At 41.7% G+C, this 25,004-nt stretch overlaps 1 protein-coding gene across 1 annotated transcript; it reads right to left on the bottom strand.

The window, feature by feature from the left end:
• Positions 1–628: 628 nt before the first annotated feature.
• On the bottom strand, positions 629–24,133 carry KLHL38 (kelch like family member 38). Its single transcript, XM_069080947.1, has 4 exons — positions 23,869–24,133; positions 21,623–23,249; positions 6,866–6,971; positions 629–4,269 (listed from the first exon to the last, which is right to left on the bottom strand). The coding sequence occupies exons 2-4, from the start codon at positions 22,970–22,972 to the stop codon at positions 3,980–3,982; spliced, it is 1,746 nt and encodes a 581-aa protein (XP_068937048.1). The 5' UTR covers positions 22,973–23,249; positions 23,869–24,133; the 3' UTR covers positions 629–3,979.
• Between the last annotated feature and the right edge of the window lie 871 nt (positions 24,134–25,004).

The following is a 25,004-nucleotide window of genomic DNA, read 5'->3' as shown; positions in this document are numbered from 1 at the left end:
TTTGTGCGGTTTTAAGTTGGAATGGCATGCTTGATATCAATGTGAACCTTTCTCCCCTAAGCTCATTTTTCCCTCTCTGCCTTGTTGTCTATTGAGATGCTTAGCTGGACTGTTTGACATTTTTACTTAAAACCGTTGGGCTTAACTGGTGCTGGCTAAATATATTTTGACCTCAGTTGTGACCTGCCATTCCCTCCTCCTCAGCTAGTGTTGCCAAGGGCTGCCCCGAGCCAAAACCTCCTCTTTTTCTGGACGCCGATTAACCTAAACAGATTGGCAAAGATTACTCAGCCTCCTCAGCCTCCCTGGTTCTGTGCTGAATGGAGAGGCTAGTAGGTAGGTGGAAGGCTCAGGTGTGTCAATTTCTTCCACAGATGCAGCTGCTTTGATGTACAGTTACTTTGAAAAATGGGCAGTTTCTAAGGAGGTTGATTTTATTCTCTGCTCCCCCTTGTAAGCTTGGGGATGCTTTAAAGAGATAACGTGGGCCTCCAACGAGGCTTTGGGTAGACACAAACTCTTATAACTTATTTTATATGGATGCTGGAGGGAGAAGGAGGGAAAAATCAAGAACCCTAGAATGGAAATTGCAGAAAGACTCTTAGATGCCACCAAGTTTCCAGACTATAAGTTTCCATTTCTTTTTAAAAATTTGTTTTATTGATATTTTATTTATATTGTCTAAATTTTCCCTTGTATCTTTTCCCCTTTTGCCTCCAAGAGAGACATCCCAATAACAAAGAATTTAAGTTCACATTTCAAACTGCCTTAATCTTCCCACAGAGGGGCCCTCTATCCTCCAATATTGTCCACCATCTCCTCTCCCTCCCTCCACTCCCTGTTCCCCCTGTCTTCGGTCTGAACTCATGTATACCTCCCTGTTTCCAGTCCTCATCTTACATAGTATACTCAGATTTGCCAGACCTGGCTGAGGATTGGATATACTAGGGGAGGAAAATGGAAAAGAAAATAACCCCAAACTCAGAGACTTGAGAACACTTGAAGCTGCCATGCTCATTTCTGGTTTAAAGGATTGCTAGAGTAATAAAATTAAAAGGCAAGTCTTAAACCTAGATATTTGATTATGCATTCTGAGTACCCTGGGAGAGGGAGGTGTCTTCCTCTTCACGTTGCTTCTCTGAAACTTCTTTCCTTCAAACTCCCTAACCTAAACTCCTCAGGCCACCCCTGGTCTAAACCCCAAACTATCTTTGATGAAGTAGCATAGATAGTAATGACTGAGTATGGAGTGACTCATTGTTCTGGGTCATGAGTACTCAGTAAACACTCTCAACTTTATCTTTCCTGCAAGATGAGTCAAATCTTATTGGGTCTTTATAATAGGATGCTGGCTGAGATTCTTCTCTCATTGCATCTTCTACAGGGAAAAATGGTTTCCAACAACTGTTAGTTAACATCCCTTTGCTTACTCTTTGGCAAAGTAGAACAGTGATTTGCCTATTCCTAAGTAGAAGAACAATAATAATAACTCACATTTCTATGGCACTTTTGAACTTTGCCAGCTAGATAGGATGCATAATCTCATCATTTCCATTATGTTGTTGTTCGGTTGTTTTAGTGGTGTCTGATTCTTTGTGACCACATTTGGGATTTTCATAGCAATGATGCTGGTGTAGTTTGCCATTTCCTTCTTTGGCTCATTTTACAGATGAGGAAACTGAGGCAAACAGGGTTAAGTGAGTTGCCCAGAGTCACACAGCTAGTAAATGTCTGAGGCTGGGTTTGAACTTAGGAAGATGAGTCTTCCTGATTCCAGGCCTGGCATTCCATCTACTGTTCCACCTAGATGCGCATTTAAAAAATTAGAATTTCCACTTTACTGATGTAGAAACCAAAGCTTAGAGAAGTTGGGACTTGCCCTGTCACAGAGCTATTGCATGGAAGAAGGACTTGGGTTTCTGACTCCAAATCCACACCTCTTTCTACCATACTACAGTCTACATAGTGCCAGAGGAACTGTAGTATAGTAGAAAGTATGCTGGAGTTGGGGGCAGGAGACCTGAATTCAGATCCTGCTTTAGGCACCAGCATTTGAACGTAAGTCATATGATTCCAAATCAGCATTTTCTCCACCAGCTGAGCTCCCCATGATTGGCTTTGTGACCATAGGCTATTTCTCAGAGACTTAGTTTCTTCATTTGTAAAACTGGGGATAATAAAACTATCATTCCCTCCCTCACAGTATTGCTGTAAGAAAAGTGGTCGGCAATGTGGTCTAGAAATGGGCTTTGTGGTCATTATTAGTAGGACCACAGATCAGTTCTTATTTGGCTTAGGATTACAGAGTCAGGACTAGAAGAGATGGAGAGGTTATCTAGTCGGGACCTCCAATTTTGTAAGTGGAGGAATTAAGGCCCAGGCACTTGATATATATTCAGAGTTAGAAAGTGGCTAAGATATCATCCAGATCAACCCTCTCATTTTGTAAATGGGGAAACTGAGGCCTATAGAAGTAAGGTACCTAAGGTAGTAGATAAAAGAGCCTGGATGGGAACCTAGTTCTTATGACTGGACTTGGAATCAGAAGACCTGAGTTCAAATCCTGCCTCAGATACCCTCTGTCTATACAACCCTGGACAACTAATTTAACTTTTTTGGGCCTCAGAATCCCTATTTGTCAAATGAGGGAATTGGAATGGATTCTTTCTAAGGCCCCTTCTAGCTCTCAATCTGATCCTTTAACTCTCCATTCAACATTCTTGTCCCTGTCCTGGATGGCTTCCCTATACCGTACCACAAGAAGACTCAAACCGAAGGTGGGGTCTGAGAAACACCACAATAGACTGAAAAGTGACAAATTTAATCAGATGGTTATGTAGTCAGAACAGTGGGTCACCAGGCATCCCTCCTCCCAAACCTTCCTCCTACTCCTGTGAATTGACAGGATGTTTTAGCATTGTACAGAGAAGCAAGGATGCAGCAGGCAAAGGAAGAGAGGGTCAGAGAGGTATAATTTCCAGTCCCTGGGCTTCTTCTCCCACTCACACCCTGAGTCATGTTGCCAATTTGTAAAGCTCATGAAGATTAAAGGAACACTAGAAATAGCCAGTATTCTCAGCATAAGGAAGATAGCTGTGTTAGTTAACCTCCTAAAGAACTTATTGGCTCTCTGTCCCCCACAAACAACAATTCTCTTAGCATGATTCCAAAAGAAAATGCTGATTTTAATCACAAGGCTACAGTTCATGCTAGGATGGAGGAAAACATCATTGGTTGGTACCAACAAATGTTATTCCTGGGTTCATAGGATTTCAAGCTGGAGGGGACCTTTGAGATCCCCTAATCTAATAATAATAGTTAACTTTTTTTACATAATGCTTACAAGTTTGCACAACACATTGCATACATTATCTCATTTTATCCTCACAAGAGCTCAGTGAGGGACATGCAATAGGCATTATTTCCCTCATTTTACAGAAGAGTGTACTGAAGGGACTGGCCCAAAAATCATACAGGTAGTTTCAGAGATTCAGATTCAAGCCCATGTTCCTCCAACTCTTAAGTCCAGCTTCTTTTCACTGTACCCCAAGGCCTCCACATGCTCTCTGGAGTTCTAATATATTATGTACATAGAGTGATTTAATTAATATAGGAAGCTTTTGATAGGCTCTTTATAACTCTGACCACAGATCAGTGACTCATCTGGAACTTAAATTTTAGAGAGTTGCCTGGGACACTGAGAAATAAAGAGATTTTTTTTTTCCACTACCACATAGCTAGTGTCTGTCAGAGGTGGGATTTGAACTTAGGTCTTCTAGCCTCCACATTTATCATTCTTTCCCCTCTGCCATGCCTGGACCTTTCCAGGTCCAGACCACATGTATGTGGTGAGAGGTTGAGAAGGACACAAAAATAGCCCTTTTTAATGCTGTGAGCTTGGATATGTTTAGTGCAAGGGTCCAATTGTCACCTTTGAATCTCCTTATCCTTTCTTCTCATCCATAACCTATTGCTTTCTTCAAGGAGATTCAGAAGGATAAGGTAGGCACTGGAGAGTGAGGCATCCGTGATCAAAGAGTGTGTGGGGTAATCTCCCCTGGGATGTCCAAGTATCTGTCTCTGGGTCATAGCAATCAAATGAGTCTGAATCTTCAATGGTGCTGTCCATGGTGAGCCTCCGGCCTCCGGTCACATAGAGCTTGTCCCCAATCACTGTGGCCCCATGGTGCATCCTCCTGTCTTTCATGTCAGCACACTTCACAAATTTGTTGGATTGAGGGTCATAAGCAAGGAGCCTCCGTGTATAACCTGAGAACAGAGTAATGCATTGTCACCATCAGCGTTGTGCTCAGCCCCATGTTAACATTTTTATCAGTGACTTGGATGAAGGCAGACATGGCCTGCTCATCGGGTGTGCACATGACACAAAATGGGGAGAGGTGGCTAAACTGAAATTTAATAGACAAAGACATCAGATTATATATTTGAGTTTAAGAAATTGACTATAAAGTATAAGATGATTAGTCAGCAGTTTGTGTGAAAAAGATCTAGGGTTTTTTAGTGGGCTATGAATGTAATCTGACTCAATAGTATGATTTTTGTTCTTTTGGTCTAGACCTGTGATTTTATCTGTGAAGGGAATTCCCCTGTGAGGAAGCTCCCTCTACCAATGCAGAATGACAACCTCTCTTCAACTTATAGGTTTAGAGAGTTGCCTGGGATATGGAGACCTTAAGCAACATGCTTAGGACACCAATCCAGCATGGATCAGAGGTCTTTCCAACTCTAAGCCTAGCCATTTCTCACTCCATGCTGCCTTTCAGTAGTCAGAAAAGTGAATGCATAAGAGCGTGCATTTGGGCTGCATTAAGATAACATCCCCCAAGAGTAAGGAAGGGATAGTCCAGTACACATCACAGACTGGAATATTGTGTTCCATCCTGGTTATGACATTTTAGGAAGGACAATGATAGGCTAGGGATTGTTCAGACAAGGGCAATTAGAATGGTGAAGGGATTTGAATTTGTGCCATATGAGGACTGAGTAAATGGGATATGGGTAAAAAGAAAAGAGAAAAAGAAGGAAAAAAGGTCTTTTCTTGGAAAGACAAAGCTTAGGGTGGATCTGATCTCTTCAAATACTAAAAAGGCTAACATACAGAAGAGAGATCAGGCTTGTTCTGTTTGGCCCAAGAAGGCAGAATTAGAAACCAAGACGAGAAGCTGCAAAGAGGCCAATGTGGGCTTTATTTAAAGCCCTCTCTAACAATTAGTTCTAGCTAGCCCACTGTAAAAGAATATGCTTTGGGAAGTGATGGGTTCCCCATCCTGGAGGTCTTTGAGTAAAATTCAGATGCTTATTTATCAGGTGTTTTGTAATGTGGGTTCTTTTGGGGGCAGGAGTTGTACTAAATGACCATTGAGGGTCCTCTTAACTCTAGAAATCTGAAATCTCAATCCTTTCCAGCTTTGGGGAACAGCTTGTGCAAAAGCAAGGAGGCAGGGGTGGATATGGAAGACTCCAGGATTGTCTGGCTGGAATGCAGAGCGCAGGCAGGGAAATGACATGGATCCTAGAACCCAGAGCTGGAGATCACCAACTCTAAACTCTTCCTGGTATAGTCTCCATTTGACAAGGGCTTTAAGGAGCTCAAACGGCCAGTGAAACAATTTTGGTTTCTTTCTTTTTTCCTCTAAAATGTCAGCTATTAAGGGGCAAGAACCATAGAGCTCACTGCCCAGCCATGTGCAACATATGTCACCTGATGACATAGTCTATCACCTAAAAGAGTGCCATGCAGACTATGGGCACTAGGTCAACGGTAAAAGTCCTAAGTGAATTGAGATGATAATTAACAGGTTCTCATTTATGGCTATTGGATAGAGTAAACCTAGTACTTGATGGTTACTTAAAATCCAAACATATCTCTTTAACTCTGACATGTTTCTTTCTTTCTTTATTGATTGATTATTTATGGAGGCAATCAGGGTTGTGACTTGCCCAGGGTCACACAGCTACTAAGTGTCTGTGGCTGAATTTGAACTCTGGTCCTCCTGACTCCAGGGTTGGTGCTCTATCCACTGTACCACCTAGAACACTGATATGTTTAAACCTGCTCAAGAACAGGGATCTGGTGTTTTCTCATTAACTCAATTTAATTAAGAGAGGATAAGAATCTTCTTCCAGATTGCTCATTATTCTAAGAAGAGAGAAATCCCTTAAAGAAACTAAACTAAGGTTGTGTTTGTCTTTCATTTTCAGAGATGACTATGGCATCAGGGAAATGATGAAATGACTTTCAGTTGACTTTGATTTGAGTGAGGGAGGGTTGTGCTTTCTCCACCAGAGCCATCTGGATCCAGTGACCAGTTATTCATTAGGATAACTGGAGATGACCCAGGATGCAAGGGGAGACCCTGGCCCTTTTTGGCTAAGGCCTTTTCAAGTACTCACTTAGGGTGAGGTAAGGACCATTCAGTGAATAGACCTCTTTGAGAAGTGAGTCAAAGGATGGCCCCTTTAATTAGCAAAAAAGAAAGAAAAAAAATCAGTCTGGGAGGGGAAGACCCTTAGGGTTGCTATTACAAAGAGAAACGAAAATTAACATGACATAGTGTTGTAAGGTCTACAAAGTGTCTTCTTCAGGATCATCCTCTGAGATAGATAGTGAAAGTATTGTTATCTTCATGGTACAGATGAGGGAACTGAGGCTGGGAGAGGTGAGGACACTTGCCCCAGATCCCCTAGGTAGTCAGTGTCAGAGCTGGGATTTCAAGACCAGAGCTCTTTCTAATTTCTATTTAAAAAGGTGGTCAGTTAGAATGGCATATTCCTTTGAGTTCCTCTTCTCTAATGGAGGATCCAGATTCATACCCAAATGTAGTCATACTTCATGCAAATGTACCTCCCACAATGATAATTTGACCCCTGAGCACCACTGCTGGAGCACAAACATTCTTGATCATTCTGGTCTCCATTCTGAACCATGTGTTTCTGGAAATATGGTAAACCTGTAAGAGAATATGGCAGGGTCATAACAAGCAGAGCACAGCATTGTTTTTAAGCCATTAAAGTATATTCCTTATCCAGAATAAAAGAACAGAGGGGTAACATGATTCCAGGATGATCCCATGATACTCAAAGTTTAATCTTGATGTGGCCAAGTGTTTTATAACATAGTCCAATATTTCTGCATAATAAGATGTTTATAGGACTGAGCCCTGGATCACATATAGTTCAACTCTCTCGTTTTTAATATTTGGCCAATCACAACCCACGTGACTTACATAAATGGCGAGTTTCAGAGATAGGGTTCAAACCCCAATCTTCCAAATCAAGTACAAACAAAGATATAGAAGCCAGCTCCACTCGACTCTCTACACTTTTCTGCCTCCTTCCCAGCTTGCTTCCCACTCACCGTAGAGATGCATTTGCATTTGTCTCTGTGGCTTCCTCCTCTGAGTGGTGAATAAGTACCCGAGCCAGTCATGCTCACTTCCTTCCTGGCTCTTCTTACTCTCTGGCCTTTTACACTTTCCTCCCCCAGCCTAACTTTGCAGCTTTATTTCATATGTTGTGTTCCCCCATTAGAACTGTAAGCTCCACGAGAGTAAAACTATCTTTTTTTTTTGCTTATATTTGTATTACCAGTTGCTCAGCATAGACTACATGTAAGTGCTTAATAAATGCTCTATATACCTATCCATCTCTCTTCCTATTATCTGTCTGTCATCTATCACTGTCTATCCATCTCTCTGTCTGTTCATCTATCACTCTCTCTCTCTATCCATCTCCCTTTCTATTAATCTCTATCCATCTTTCTACCTATCTTTCTCCCTCCATTTCTCTTTCCCCCTCAACCCAATCCCTTTTCTCTCTAAAAGGGACTTTGAAGGTTCCCTCATTTTATGGTGAGGAAGTGAGGCCCAGACTATGAAGGACTTGCCCAGGGTCACACACTTGGCAGGTGGCAGGACTAGAATTGGACAAGGATCTCTGACTGCACATCCTGCCCTCCTGCCCAGCACTATATTGTCTCCCACTTCCTTCTACACCACATTGTGTCTCAGAGCTTTGAATGTACCTCCTATAATAGGAAACATAGAGACGTGTATACTTTCTAGATCAGTGTCTTTTCACCAGTTTAATGCTGGGTCCCTCCCACTTTTCAACATACTCTGAAGGCAAGAAAAAAGAGCCTGAGTTCTGCTATTCCATTTGGAGCAGGTGGGGTGGCCTTTGAGTAATTTTTTTTTTGGTTTTGATTTTTTTTGGGGGAGAGCAATTGGGGTTAAGTGACTTGCCCAAGGTCACATGGCTAGTTTTTGTGTTAAGTGTCTGAGACCAGATTTGAACTCAGGTACTCCTGACTCCAGGGCCTGTGCTCTATTCACTGCACCACCTAGCCACCCCTGCCTTTGAGTCATTTAGCACAGAATCAGAATCTCAGAGTTGGAAGGCACCTAAAGGGCCATCTACTCTATTCTGCACTTGAATGGGAATCTTTATTACAACATAAGTGAGCATCCAGCCTTGTCCTGGAGACCTTTTGTGAACAGGTATCCACAACTTCCTGATGCAGCCCATTTCAGTTTGTGGTAGCTCTAATTGGTAGGTGGGGCAGCTGGGTGGCACAGCACATAGAGCACCTGCCATGGAATCAGGAAGACCTGAGTTCAAATCCAGCCTCAGACACTAGCCGTGTGACCCTGGGCAAGTCACTTAAACCTGTTTCCCTTATTTTCTTCATCTGTAAGATGAGCTGGAGAAGGAAAAGAAAGCAAACCATTCCAGCATCCTTGCCAAGAAAACACCAAATGAGGTCATGGAAAATTGGGTATGACTGAAATGACTCAATAACAAAAAAAAATCATATTTGCATTGATATGAAGCTGAAAGGGTTCTCAAAGGTGGTTTATTATAAAAGGTGTCCCTTTTATTTTCCAGATTAGGAAATGGAAGTACAGGTCACACAGACAGGGTCAGAAGCAAAGATCCTCTGACTTAAGAACCAGCATTCTTTCCTTTATGTCACACTGCTTTCATATATCAAGCCTAAAGTTCTCCCTCTGAATTCTCACTTATAAATGATAAGAAGAGGGCGGCTAGGTGGTGCAGTGAATAGAGCACCAGCCCTGGAGTCAGGAGAACCTGAGTTCAAATTCGACACTTAACACTTACTAGCCATGTGACCTCGGGCAAGTCATTTAACCCCAATTGCCCTGCCCCCCCCTCGCCCCCCAAAGCAAAAAAAAAAGAAAAGATAGGAAGGGTATTTCCCTTACTTAAGGAAAGGTTTTTTCCTGACTAAAGGAAGAAGAGAAAAGGAAAGAAAGAGAAGGGCAATATTTCAGCGATGGTTCCATGTAAGGTAAAAGCTACAGCTTTGGTGTAGTTGGACCCTCTCTCAGACTCAATCTTCTCATATGACAAGTGGAAGTAATAATACTCTGCCTTAAAGAGATGTGATAATATATGGAAAGGGCTTTATAAGCCTTAAAGTGCCTTATAAATGCCAGCTCTCCTTCTCCTCCTCCTCATTGTTCTTAGACACACCTGTGAGGTATAATGCTTACAGTGTTCCACCATAGTGGTTGGGAAATACTATATTAGCTAATTATTCCCTATATAAATTTTATCATGTGAATTTCCTCTTTTAAAATAACGATAAGTAACATTTTTAGCACTTAATTTGTACTAGGCGCTGTGCTAAGCACTTTATAATTACCAGCTCACTTGGTCTTCACAACAACCCTGGGAGCTGGTGCTATAATTATCCCCATTTTTGCAGCTGAGGAAACTAAGGTAGATAGAGATTAAGTGACTTGCCCAGGGTCACACAGTTAGTAAATGTTGAGGCTAGATTTGAACTCATGTCTTCGTGACTCCAAGTCCTACACTCTGTCCAGTGAGCCACCCAAGTGCCCCATAAAAGCATCCTAAATTGTAAAGGATCCATTCAAGAGAAACTTGGGGATCATCAACATGGCATAATTTTCATATGAGTATACTTAAGCATGGACACGTATTATAGGCAGAATCTCTCTCTTTAAAAGATCTGATAGAATGAGTTCTTATTGGTCCAAGATTGTATAAGGAGAATCCTATCAGAAGGTAGGGAGATGCACTGAATGGAACTCTAGAGTTTTCTCTTGGCTTTTTGATTCAATGAAGCAAAGAAGCAATAATGTATTAACAGAAATGAAGAAAAACAGTAAGGCAAATCTCACCACTGTTAATCATCTTTGGAAAAGACTTGAAAATCCTCTTAGGAAAAGCTAATCTGGGTTGTGTTTCACCCAGGTGAGTAAAATGCCATCCAGTTTTCCCTTCCAAGTCTATATTGGGTATAGTTTCATGAACAGAATAATAATGATAAAAATAATAGCATTTTTATAGCTCTTTAAGGTTTGCAAAGCAGTATACATATTTTAACTCATTTGATCCTCATTTGAATAAATTTTTTCTTGACAGTCCTAACCATTTCTTGGAAAGTAGGTGGCAAGTTAGCCTGTAGAAGAGAAAGTTTGGAGTGGGACTCTGGAGGAAACATGATAGCTGTACTTAAGTAGTCAAGGACTGGTATGTAGAAAAGGGACTACACTAATTCCATTTGTCTGGGAAGGCAAAACTAAGAGTCTGGGTAGATGACAGAGAGGCAAATTTGGGCTCGATAAAAAAAAAAATTTGTTAACATTTGAGCTATCCAGACATAGATGAACTTTGTTAGGAAAGGATGAACTCCCCTTTATTGGAGGTCAGTGAGCAGAAGCTATCAGGGAAATTGTAGGAGGGATTGCAGGGGATTATGAGCACAAAGTGAGTCAGTATGATGAAGTGGTTGTCACAAAAGCTACTGCAATTTTAGGCTTAGGGTCTAGACCAAGGGGGTAATGGTCATACTGTACTCTGGTGATGTGTTTCAGTTCTGGGTGCCATATTTTAAGAAGGACATCAATTCAGTGAATAGAGAACCAGCCCTGAAGTCAGAAGGACCTGAGTTGAAATCTGGCCTCAGACACTTGACACACTTACTAGTCATGTGACCTTGGGCAAGTCACTTAACCCCAACTGCCCTCCAAAAAGCAAAAAAAAAAGGACATCAATTAATTCCAGAATGTCCAGAAGAGGACACTCAAGATGGTAGATGACCTTAAGATCATCAACATCATCGTCATCATCATCACCATCCTTATCCCCAGTATTTATATATAACACTTTAAGATTTACAAAGTGCTTTATAAAAAACTATTTCACTCTTATCTTCCCTACAACCCTAGAAAATAGGTACTCTTATTGCCCCCATTTTACAGATGAGGGGACTGAGACATATGAGACCATGTCATATGAAGACTGGTTGAAGGAGCCAACTATCTTTAGTTTAGAGAACAGAAGACTTAACAGGGACATGACAAGTATCTTCTAGTATTTGAAGGGCTGTCTAAAGGGAAGAAAGGATTATACTTATTTTGTTTGACACTAGAACACAGAAAGAGGAAAAGTTGGTGAAAATTGCGTAGAGTTAGATGGTGACTTGAAATAAAGGCAAAATCGGGGCGGGTAGGTGGCACAGTGAGTAGAGCACCAGCCCAGGAGTCAGGAAGACCTGAGTTTGGATCTGACCTCAGACACTCAACACACACAAAAAACCTAGCTGTGTGACCTTGGGCAAATTACTTAACCCCAATTGCCCTCCAAAAAGCAAAAAAAAAAAAAGGCAAAATTTCCTAATGACTAGAGCTAGTGGAAAATGGAAAGTGGGCTGCCATGAGGCATGGTGGGCTCCCTATCACTGGAGGATTTCCAGCAGAGGTTGGATGACCATGTCATAACTGGGTCTCTTATTCAGAAAAGGTCTGGAATAGATGGTTTCTGAGGTCCTTTCCAATTCTGAGTCCAATTCCTGTAGTCCTATAAAGTGTCAGCTATTTCCCCTTGCAGAACTTAGCAAGATTATTCAGAGGTTGAGTCAGGAACAGAGGTTGGGTTGATACAACAGGAATCTGCATGCTTGATCTGAATAGCAAACCCCACTCAGTGTAAGTTTTGAAGGCCGATACCCTGTTTCCCAAACCAAACCCCACAGTTGTGCTTAAAAATCCCAACCTGCTTCATCAAATAACTCTAAACATTCATCTTCAATATGTTTGAATGAGTGAAATTCCCATTTCAAAGCCAGGGCTAAGGAGCCAAAAAAAGCATCTGAACCTACTACTTTTAACTTTTTTTTTCCATTGCTCCAACTGAAAACAGCCACATGTATCATACTTCTTGGCTCTGCGGCTTGTTTGATTGTATCATTTAATTCTTGAAAGGGTAGCATGGATCATTCAGAGGTTTTCAGGGTGATATTGTGTTCTCTTCTTCTTTGCTGAGGAAGTAGAAGACCACATTTCAAATCTCTTTCTCTCCCTATGGGATAGGGGAAGAAGGATGATCCAAGGGAATGGGTTGGTTTGGAGAGGAGGTGCCCTGCAGTCTCACACAGCATCACGTAGGCATGGGGTGGCGTGAATAGAGGATGCAAATTCCTCATTATACCTGCCTTCTATAGTTACAGGTTGGAGAAAGCCAGAGGTGACTCCTTCTCTCCCTGTAAATGAAGCAGGGTTGGTAGCAGTTTGTTGGTAATGGGGAAGTAATCAGTCTGAGGATTAGCTGAGAGCGGACCAGACAATGCATGAGTCAGAAAAGTATGAGCAATAAGAAAAACAAGGATTAAGCTAGTTAAGACCGAGGGTAGGAGGGGAACATTTTGGGGAGGTGAAATTAGAATGGAGAGCTATGAAGAATCCATTCAGACAGACTTCCTCGTGTGGGAACCAGAGAAAGACGACAACAGCCATTTCAGATCATCAGGGAACTGACTGCGATTTCATTTCTGTGTGAACTCAAAGGAAAGAGAGGGATGGAAAAAGAACTTTAAAAATACTTGTTTTCTCAAAAGCCAGAATTTAGAGGCAATTATCCCTAAGGGAATAGCTCTTGGTGAGCTTAAGAACTGAGACAACACAGTGTAAAGGGAGCTGGATTTAGACTCAGCTGACTTGGGTTCAAATCATAACTTGATGCTAACTGTGTGACCTTGGACAAGTCCTTTCCCCTGTAAAATCTGTAAAAATTATCTGTAAAATGAAGGATTTAGATTAGATGGTCTTTAAAGTCCCCTGAAGCTTTAAATCTGTGATCTTATGTGACCTGTGAAGGGCAGCCAGGGAGCATTGTAGATAGAGTGCCAGACCTGGAGTCAGGAAGACTTATTTTTGCCCACTTCATATCTGACCTCAGACACTTACTAACTGTATGACCCTTGGGGAAATCCCTTAACCCTGTTTCCCTCAGTTTCCTCATCTATAAAATGAGGAAATGACAATAATCCAATATCTCTGCAAAGAAGACCCCAAATGGGGTCACAGAGACAAGAATGGAAAACAACTGAATTGAATGATCTGTATGATACCATTAAAAATGAAGGTAAAAACAGGAAACAATTAGGAAGAGAAACTAGGCTTATCTCTTACCCATCTTTCTACCTATTACTCAAGGAACAGTATTTAAATCATTATAACAACTGCAACTGGAAAAGAAATAACTTTTTGCTATTCTCTGGTTTCATTTGTCACCCTTGGGACTGCTTAGAACAAAGCTCCCTTCCTTAGCCACCATTCCCTAGTAAATGCCGTATCCCCATTACAGAATGCAAGTTTCATTAAGTCAGAGACCCCATGTCACTTTTGTTTTTGTCATCTAAGAGCCTGGCATAGGGCCTGGCACATATTAAGCACACTACTTGTTAATTGATTTAATTTGGGGAGCCAGGGAGAAAGATGGCAAGTGGGAGAGGGCTGGTTTTTTGCTTGGATATAGTTAATGGTCCCCAGTGATTCATAGATATAATAAAGCATTTCCTTGGTCTTGAGTGGAATTACTGGTGACTTACAAGTGATATGGGGAAATAGAGGAAAATAAGGGAATTGGTTCCCAAGGCCATTATAAAGAGCCTTGAAGCTAGGTTTGCAGGTTTAAGTTGCCCACGGCAACATACTTGTATGCAATTACAATTTTTAGGACTAGGCCTTCAGAGTATTTAATAGAGGACTGAACTTGTGATGGAATGAGCTACTCAGGAAGGGTTCAAACATGTCAGTGACTAGGGCAAGCATCCCACTAGGAGAAGGTAATCTCTCCTCATGTGAATGGGGCCAGAAATGGCATCTGAGCAAGTGTTAATTCAAAGATCAGGCTGAATCAGGACTGAATTTCTTTGGACCATCAACATCCAAGGAGTTGGAAGAGTGTGAAGCAGGAAATCAGATGGGGGAGTAAAGATTCAGGGTTAGAGGCTAGCACTGGATCAGGAGGCAAGATACAGGGGGAGAAAAGGGGCCTGACCTATCTTCAAATCTGTCTTTCATAGAAGTTGCCTACATTCCTGCCCCCAACTTGTGCTGGTTGGTTGGAGGGACATGAATTGGTTCCTCCACATCTCCTTCTGATTTAGTTAAGTCAGTCAAGTTATGGTGTTGTGGTCTTGGACATCATTCTTCTTCTCATAATTCCTCACCAGACCTTCAGACAATGATATGACATGAGTGGAAGGCTCCTGTCAATTCCAGGGTATACTTCTTATGGGCTGACTCCAATGTTTTGTTCTCAGACCTGTGCCCATCATCTCTCTAGCTTCTCGGATTGATATATATATCCACCAACTCTTTCACAGATGAGGGCCTCATGCCATCGTGGACGGCAGGAAATGGGGCCCAAGCTGAGTTATCCAAGACCTACTGCTGCTATATCTGATTCAGATTTCAGGCTGTGAAGTTTCTAGTCTACGGAAGGGCCTGTCAGGATGACGGAGCTACTGTTATCCACATTTAGGATTCAGTGATAGTGTCTTTTGCCCACAGACCAGGAATGACAATGACCTGCTGCAAAAAATGCACAAACCCCTGTGGCATTGATGGACGGGGAAGGTTCTGAAGGTGGTCTAAGTTGCCATGCTCAGCATGGACAAAACGCTGAGATCCCACTCTCCCTTGAGATGGTGATTCCAAACTTCAAATACAGTCTTAACTCTGAGCCATCCTTTCTCCCAATCAAGCAATCAATCAATAAATATAGTACAGTGCAGTCTAGAATAGTATAGCAAAATAGAATGTAGCATAGCATAGCATGGCAAAGTATAGTGAGTATAATTTTCTTCTGAGTAAACTATTGGTTGATGTCTGTGCAGGGCTGGGAGAATAGAGGAAGGCGGTGTGAACTGTAAGAGAATGACCCATATGATGACATCAGATGCAGTGAAGTGGCCTTCACTATGAATGGTTTCTATGGTTCCTAGTATATCAACACAGGGACAGAGGTGAACCAGTTCTTTGGATTGTTCAATGTACTTTCCTCTGCCTCTGGAATTTATTGGAAAGCTTTTAGATTGTACTAGCCACAGAGATTCTGTTAGGTAGGAAAACCTGGGGATAATGATGGGATGGAAGCTCATGAATCTGAGGAGCCATTAAAGAGTTTCTGAGGAGGCAGGGGTCCCTCTCCCACTGCTGGATGAATCTACTTTGCAGGAATCCATATGTGTTCTCTGCCAACTATCACATGTTCTAGGAACTCGGCCTTCTTCTGAAATCAGCATTTCTTCAATCTGTCAAATAGCTGATGGTGTTGTCAGGTGCAAGACAATGACTTGGATCGATTCTGAGTGCTGGGTCGAATCTCAGGAGTACATCAATGAGATTAACCACTACTCCCTGCTGAGGGAGTCTTGAAACACCAATTTCATGAACCTCTTCTAACAAGAAGTGATGATGCAGAAACCAGACAGCATCCATACAGGTGGGACAGGCGGGCTTCTGTTTATTCTCCCTACACATCCATATTAGCTAGTATGTGCTGCAGAAGTACAGGCATCACCTTTGCTATCTGGGATTTCAGATCTGATACTGGGGCAACAGCTACTGGTGAAGGAGATAGGACCTGTGAGATAACATAGGAAAAGTGCTTTGCAAACCTTGAAGTGCTACATATGTGTAGCTATATACACATATGTGTAGCTACATATGTGTTAGCTATAATTATTATATGGAGAAGGAAATGGCAACCATTCCAGTGTCTCTACTAAGAAAATCCCCAAAGGGGTCACAACTGAAACAACCAAACCACCACAACAAAATTATTGTTATTAAATTGTGTACTTAGAGTTCAGGAAGACCTAGGATAGAATGCCACCACAGATACCTACTAACTGTGTAATTCTAGATTTCAAAATTTCCAAGAGTGGAATGGTCAGTGAATAAATCAAGTTGACTGGAATTGAATCTCTTAGAAGTAAACTGATCATTTATTGAGTAGGATATATAAAGATAATTTATCTTTTATAACCACATTAAACATATCTCAATGGTTCTTCCACAGGGGAGGGACCTCTGACTTACAAGTCTTAAGGGGCGGGAGAGTTATCCCTTTATTAAATAGATTTCTTCTGTGAAGTTTGGATTCAGTCAAAGGACTTCACTTGAGGACCTATGTGGCTTTGAGGGCAGGTTCCCCATCTCTGAGATTGTGTAATGCCAGCCAATGGGTTCTCAGTAGAATTGGAAAGAGGGTAGAAGTGAGGTCTATGTGGGCTGAACATCTGACTTTTTCCCACTCAGATCTGCAATGGTTTTGTCATCTTGGTCACTCACTGATCCATTTTGAGATGAGTTCTTATAGACTGTTTTCCATAATTAATAGGACAGAATAAGAAGTCTGGGATATTTATCTTCTCTGGGATATCATATCTGGGATATTTATCTTTTCTGGTCCACAATAGAGTTTGTAAAATTCACAGAGGCCTTTAAGTCCACCATAACTGGTAGCAGAGGTGAGTCCAGTAACACCCCAGGGTCTTGGCAGCTTGATTTCAAGTGTAAGAAATAGGTAAGTGTGGGGAAGGATATCAGGATGAGGGATGGATGAAGGATACTGTGTAGCTTAATGAGAAGTGAAATGGATTTGGAGACAGAAGACTTTGATTTGGCAGCCTATTCTGCCACTTTATTACTTGGGTGACCTTGAGCAAATTTCTTAACCTTTCTGAGTCTCAGTTTCCTCATCTGTAAAAGAGAGCATTGGACTAATTGGCCTTTAAGGTTCCAAGATTATAGCTCTTAATACATGATTCCCTTTAGAGGTCTTATTACCCCTTCTTTTAGTGGTAGGGATGCATTGGACATAATACACATTGGTTTATCCCAGCGCTCCCTCATTCTCCAATGGGCTCTCAAAGATAGGCTGAAGTAGTCACAGAAGGGACTTCAGCTGTGACTAAATGCAATCTATCATCATTCCTTCTGCTGGAGTCAAGTCTCTGGCTAACAATTTTGGGTCTAAACACATATGGGATGGGGAGTGTCTTTGAATTCCTAAAGGAAGCCTTCAAAATGGTCCATTAGAGGGCTATTTTCAGTGACCCAGCAGGCACTCTGCCCTGTTGGCATGCTATCAGGAAAAGTCCATGGGCCTGGACTTTGGGGAATGCCCAGGGGAGGAGGCCCAAATGAGCAAGGAACCAAGAAATGCCCTCCACCCATCCCTTGAAAGAACCTGGGGCACTCCAGTAACTATCAGGGAAACTGATACCAACATAGCCCAAGCCAGGTAGTGCAGCCATTTCCTCAGAGGACTTTGCTAATTGTCACCAAGGTTCCAGAGTCTCTGGAACCTTCTACTAGAGAGTTTTCAATATGGCTCTGATGTTGTCGGCCACAGGCTCTCTGCCTTTGAAGCCAGATCACATCGTAATATCCCTACTACCAGTGCTGGTAGTCAGAAACAGTGCTGAGACTAGAGCGGCATAATACTCTTCTGGTGAAGATGGGCAGAGTGCAGATAAGATACAAATGAGAAAATGAGGCCTGGCCAGGCTGGAGCTAGTGCTCCAAACTGGTTGTAGGAATGGAAATTCAAGCCCATAAAAGGAGACAAGATTCCAAGGAAGGTAATTTTGTTTGACTCAACCTGTATCCCCAAAGTGTCTGCCTTTTTAGTGATTGTGCAGCTTTCCTGCCCTGACCCTACAGTGATAACGTTTCTCTGGTCATCGGTTGGGTTGGCCATACCCCTCCTTGACTTAGTGATACTAAAAAAACCATAGACTCTAGTACCACCTTTGCTTTTCACTGGCAGAGAACAGTTTCAAGTGGCTTGGAGACAAGGCACTGGTTTCCTTGTAATATGTGGGAGTGGTCATGGTACCATTTCAAATCTGGAGTTCTTCTTTGTATAAGAGTATCATCTTATATCCTCCTGAGGCTCTCGTTTTGCTTGACCTGATCGAGCTCCCAGGAGATATGGATGGCAGCCATTGCCTATGACTGATCTTGTCTATCCAAGGCTGTGAAAGTAGTTGATTTATGAATTGGAGACACCAGTGGTTTTGTTGTTGTTTTTGTTGAGGAACCTCATTTATGATGCAAAGGGCGTCCACATACTCAGCTGTTGCTTGTGAGAACTCACTTGACTTGGAGTATTATCATTCTCAAATCATCAATAGCCACCCTGGGTCCTTGAAAGCCACATCCCCAAAGGATAGTCCCATCTCCACTCTGTTGGTGTCAGGAGAAGTGACCAGAGCAGAAATGAATGCTGGTTCCAGTTTAGTGTGTTCTTAACATTTTACTAGAAGTGTAAAAGTTGGGGAGGAAACTCAACCTGGACTCTGATAAGGCTTCAGTTATTCTTTCAATCAATTAAGCCATTACAGCCAGTAGGATGAAAAGAAGTTCGGACTTTGTCACTTTCTAGTTGTGTGACCACTTTACCTCTTCTGAGCCTCAGTTTCCTTATCTGTAAAATCCTTATACTTCCTACCTTACAGGGTTACCATGAGGATCAAAGGAGATATAATGTACATAAAGCATTTTATAACTATAAAGTGTTATATAAATTTTAGCTGCTGAGTTTGTATCTGAGCAGCCTAGATGAGGCCTTTCTATTGAGTAAAAACAATGGTTAAAGATGCTTATAGAAAACAGGGGAAAAAAAACCTTTTAACATTCTAAATGGTTTACCTTTATTACGTAAGCTTCTCTGGGGGCCCAAGAGGGCAATTATGTATGAACAAATCTTTTATCAGGCACTTCAAATCCCAATCTTCCAGTATGATCTGATTTACCATGACTAGAATTGAATGTGCTATAGTGGAAAGAGAACTGAATTTGGAGGTAAAGGACCTGGCTTTTAGTTGCAATCACTACCTGTATGGTTTTGAGCAAGTGCCTTAAAATCTCTGGGCCTCAGTTTCTGTACTGGGAAGATAAAGGGGCTGAGACAGATGATTTAATTCTCAATCCACGTGTAACTGATTTCTTTTTCCTCACTTATTATCAGTAGACTTCACAGGCAGCTAGTTGACACAATGGATAGAATATTGGAGTTGGAATCAGAAAGACCTAAGTTCAAATTCAGACAATTACTAGTTTTGACTCTGGCTGTGAGAAATGATTCATCTGGACCCCTACTCTATTCCAATCAGTATTAATCAACTTGATATGATTCCATAGGGGTGGTGATTATAAGTTCTGTATATTAGGCCCCAGAGCTGTGAACTACAGGTTATAAATTCAATTGCTTAATCATAGGAATCTAACTAGAGGCCCTCCACCCTTGTTTTTACTTGTTATGGTGACCAAGCCCAGCATGGTGGAGGTGACTCAATTACATGGCAAGTCCCCCAATTTCTTTTTGTACTTCTTAACCATTCTCTCTTGACCTGCATGAGTAGGTGACCATCTTATGATCACCTAATCAGTGGAGATGCCCCATGCTTCACCCAAGCCAAGACCTCCACCCATTTTTTTTTCTGATACATCATTTCTGGCCCTTGAAGTAAGGTCTATCAACCAATGGGATTCTGTATTTTGTGTAGCTCCTCTAGTGTTCAGGAATAAAACCTGGAATCAAGCCTTATAAAAATAAGGCCCTGGAAGAAGGGGGCATTTCAGATCATGAGGAAGATCTGAGGTCCACTTTATTAGAGGGGATCACAGACCCTTTAATAAAGTGCCATTGTCTCAGAGCTCTGTCTCAGTTTCTTTTATTGTAGTATGGACAATTTTGAACTCTACATGCGCAAGTCACTTAACCTCTCAGCCTCAGTTTCCTCATCTGTAAAATGGGGACAATAATAGTACCTTACTCCCAGGGTTGTTATGAGGAGAAAATGAGATAAGATATGTAAAGCATATCATAAACCTTAAAGAACTCAATAAATACTAGCTATTTTTATTATTTGGCATTTATCTTATATGGCTAACTATTTTTGTTATAGATGTAGGTATGCATAGTTGATTGTTGTCCTTCACTCTGAGTCAAGGTACAGTGTGTCTCACTGTGGTTGGTCAGACTAATACGAGCTCAGAAGGCTCTACCACACAGATCTAGCACAAATAGTCCACGTGAACATTCAGGGTAGATTCTCTAAATTTGCATTTATCACGTTTCTTTGGAAATACTTCAATTTTGCTTTGCTCCTAGAGCATTGTGCCTTCTCTGATGAGGGCAGTCCTGTGCTAGTGTTTCTCATGTCATGAAACCAGTTTCAAAGTTCTTCAGAGAGACCTTGAAAGTGTCCTTGTATTGCTTCATAGACACACAAACATATATTTATGTACTGGGATCCCACTAAGTCCAAAGTGCTAATAGCAGTTTGAGACACAAAGTAGTGTATTGACAATGGTTTGTCATAAGGAATTTATGGTCTCCCTGGGAAGATTATTTAAATGTACTGACAGAGATAGCATGGTGTATGTAGTATATTGAGTACTAGACTTGGAGATAAGAAGACTTGAGTTCAAATCCCACCTCTGACACTTATAAACTTGGGCAAGACTCTTACTATTTCTAAGTCTTGGTTTCTTCGTCTATAAAATGAGGAGGTTGGACTAAATGGCCACTAAGATTCATTGCAACTCCAAGTCTTTGATCTTATGAAATATATAATCTTCTCTTTGAAACTCAGTAGAGACACTGAATTTGGAATCAGTATTTGCCCTCAAGGGACTTGCAATCTAATTGGCAGATTATATGTATGTGTATCCAGGTGTGTGTATGTATGTATTTATACACATACATATATATGTGTATATATATATATATATATATATATATAAAACACAGGGCAAAGAGATGTGATTATATCATATATACTTTAAATATATATCTTTCCAATTAGACTGTAAGGTCCTTGAGGGCAGGCATCGTACCTTATGCTACCTGTCATCCCCAGTAGCCATTAGCACTTTGTATTTGATAGCAGCCTAGTAAGTTTTTGTGAAATTGATTAAAGCTCACTGAAAGTCTTTCTGTGTGTGATATCAGATGATATTTAGAAAACTGAATATGGAGCCTTGTAGTAAATAGAATTCTGGACTGGAATTTAGGCTCAAATCCTGTCTCTGACACTTGCTGGTTTTATTAGTGTGGGTGAGTCACTTACGTTATCAGCCTCAGTTTCTTTATCTGTAAAATGGGAATGATAATACTTGGTACCTACAGTACCTCACAGGAGAGTTTGTAAGACTCAAATGAAGTGATATATGTAAGGTATTGTACAGCCTTAAAATTCTATATAAATGTCCAATATATTTATAAAATTTGCTAAGGACAAGTTTACCTGTATGAGTCGTACAGGATTTTGCATAATGTCTTCTCCTCCAAAAAGATAGAGTCTTTGGTCTTTCACAGCTACTGCAGGGTGAAGGACAGCTACAGGCATGCTGGCCATCATCTCCCAGACATCATATATACTGTCATACCTCTCCATGGAACTCAATATCTCCTGGTTTTCTCCAATTCCTCCAATGGAGAAGATGTAGTTCTTGTAGGCTGTACTTCTGTGGGAATATCGAGCCACCAGCATGGGTTCCCCCAGCCTCCACTGATTGAGTTTCAGGGAGAAGATGTAAACATTGTGACTCACTTGCTGCTTCCCTACTCCAATAGACATGCCCCCCAGTACATAGGCACTGCTGTGCAAGGTGACAGCGGAGGCTTTGTAAAGACGAGCTGGGAGCTTGGCGAGGCCCTGCCACTGGCCAGTCTTCTCATGGTATAGCAGAACTTCCCTGGTGGTTTGCTGATTGTCCTTCCTACCTCCCAAGAGGAGGAGGAAATCACGGTGAGAATCTCTGCGGGGAACATGCCACAGTGGCTTGAGGTCTGGGCTGCCAGTGCCATACAAAGAAAACACTTGTCTCCTCACCACCTCCAGGGTGGCTTGGCATGCTGGTGAAGACTGAAGGAGAGAGTCATTAGCAATGAAATGGAAGAAGAAGGTCGGGTGGACATATTGGAGCCTGACTTTCTTAAATAGTTCTTGGATATATTTTTTCCGGGCCTGGAGGTCATGCCTGATCCAGACCATTAACGTTTCAAACACTTCTTCTTCCTCACCACAGAGCTCATCATCTCCCAGGTAGTCACTCAATTCCAAGGGGCATAGCTCCTTTAAGTCTTCTGATAAGGCTACTTCTGGGAAACACCTCAGGGCCATTGATCTGGCTTTCTGTTTGAGGCTTTCACAACTCAAAGTGTCAGAGAGTCTGATCATGCTAAGACAGTTGCTTGGAGTCAGCTGCTTCTGAAGATACAATGAACAGGCTTCAAAAAGCCTGAGATACTGCAACATGGATGCAGCTTCCATCAAGTGCAGGACATTCTCCGCAGTGATGTGAACTTCCCCAGTGTACACATACAGGATGATCTGCTGTAAAGTATTGGCATCAATGCTTTTCAGGTCAACTTTGGCCTGAGTGCTCTCTCTGAAGTTGCTGCAGAACATTGCCTGGAAGTAAGGACTGCTGGAAGCCAAGACATTTCTGTGGCAGGGGACTTCACAGTTCCCAATGCATATAGTCACATCAATCAGGATCCTTTTTTGTCTTAAGACATTTAGCTGCCTCAAGAGATCAGAGGAGAAGTCCTCATCTTTGAAAAGCAGACCCTCTGGTGACTCCTCGTCCATCTTAAAGTAAAGGGAGGAGTCAATTGATTGGTAGCTTGTCTAGGATGTTCACTGCAGGTGAATCTTGCCTTGGCAGACCGTCTAGGTCTGTCTCAATCTCTTGAATCTTGTAGGTTTCAGTATGAATATTGTTAACAAAGATGGGGAAATAAAAGTCACACTGCACCTAAATCCCTGAAATTTGCTGGTCTGTTTTTTTTTCTTTTGTTTACTTACTATTACCGTAGCCTAAATGAGCAAATCAATGAGAACTTGAATGCTGGGGTCTTCTGCTAATCTGGCAAAAAAAAAAAATGTACAAGTTGCAAACAATTTGATTGCCTGGGACCTAAATGTTAACCTAAAATATCTCAGAATCACAGAACATTAAAGTGGGAACTTACATATTATCTATCCTAAATCTCTCATTCAACAGAGGAGGAGACTGAGCCTTTGAGAGAGAAAATTATTTGCCCAAAGTCACAAGGCAATAAGTAGTCGAGTAAAGATTTGAAGATGGATCTCTTGACTCCAAAGCCTAGGGCTCTTTCCATTGCCCCACAGTGAGGTAACAGTTAATTTCATTTTCTACACTAGAAATATAGTTTGTTTTTTTTTTTCATGGTTTTCAACAGATTTGTCATCCAGTAAATGCATGCATCTCTTCCTGGGACTTAGTCATTCCCCAAACATGTAATGCTGGCAACTCTGCCCTCCGGTAATAGATAGACTCAGTCCAGAAAATGAGTGAGAACCTTGCTTTTTTTTTTTTAATCATGGCTTCCCCCCCCCCCCTTTTTTTTTTTGTTTATGTGATAAATAAAAACCAAAGACTGACCAAGTTTCTGGCCTGGGTTTGTTTTGATGACAACTGCCAGTTTCTACCTGCAGGGTAATTGAATGATAGAGATATTTACCTTCTGCTTTTTGCCCCCGGCATCCACTGAGTCCTGAGCGGTTTATGCTCCCTTGAGATTTTCCATCATTAGGACACAAGTGAAATTGTAAACCCAGGACTCTCCTTCAGCTGGCAAGTGATTTATACAGGGCGATTTCAGGATTTGTTTATTCTGACGTTATTTTCACTGCCTTCTGGAGCTTTGTGAAAGAACTACCGGGCAGAGAGACATTGTATACATTCCATGACTAAGAATAGTTGCATATGTACTTTCCACTGTTCTCACATGTGACTTTCCAGTTGCCTTTTGCAACAAGTTGAGCTGGGCTGGCATGAGCCGCGCATGCCCAGGGGATGTTTTGCTGGCTGGGGTTTGCATCAATAAAAATAGAGCCCAAGATGAAGCTTCTCTTTTATGAAAGACCTTTCTGCCCCCTTGGAATACCCTGAGGCCCTTATCCTGAAAGTGCCTGGGAATTTGAGAAGTCTGGAAATAGGCTTCACTGCTTAGAATCATTATCTTCCTTCAAAGCCTAGCTCAGGTGCACCCAGGACTGAAGGTCTTTCTTCATCCCCTCAGTGATTAACTTGCCCTCTCACTGGAAATTATATTGTGTTTACTTGTGAACATGTTGTATCCCCTGGCACCCCAGAAGAACATAAGCTCTTTGAGGGCAGGGACCATCTGGTTTCCACTTTTGTATCCCTGCCTTGCATCGTGCTGACAAAATTGTTACTATAATGACAGAAATTTTTTATGCCAAATATACTATGGACTGCCACTCCCTTAAATGTTCCTTGTAAGGTCAGAATTTCAGTAATATCCTGGCATTCTTAGACTTAAGATATTTACTTTTGATTAGGTTGAGTTGAACCACACCCCAGGTCCCCCCATCCTGAGATCTTGCCTTATAGGGGGGACCTGGCTCAAGCTGGATCTAGGCCTTTGATGTTCTGGCTCCTTTCCACTGGGATTCATGGCATAAAGGGCAAAACAGAATGAAGTGGCTTTCCTTGCCTGGATTGTCACAGGCCCATGGGGTCTTGTGAACAGGGCTTGCTACCTCATACTGTCTCTTCCCCCTCTCCTCATAAAACTGGAAAGCCTTTTTCATGGGTCTCTTCGGTTGGGAAATCTGCTGGATATCTCCCAGG

The sequence above is a fragment of the Petaurus breviceps genome, unplaced genomic scaffold (assembly GCF_028583685.1).
Source record: "Petaurus breviceps papuanus isolate PSGF00001 unplaced genomic scaffold, PetGlider_PUasm1.0 98, whole genome shotgun sequence".
Lineage (NCBI taxonomy): Eukaryota > Metazoa > Chordata > Mammalia > Diprotodontia > Petauridae > Petaurus > Petaurus breviceps.
The sequence above is the reverse complement of the archived record's forward strand: the minus strand, read 5'-3'. Positions and strand labels throughout refer to the sequence as shown.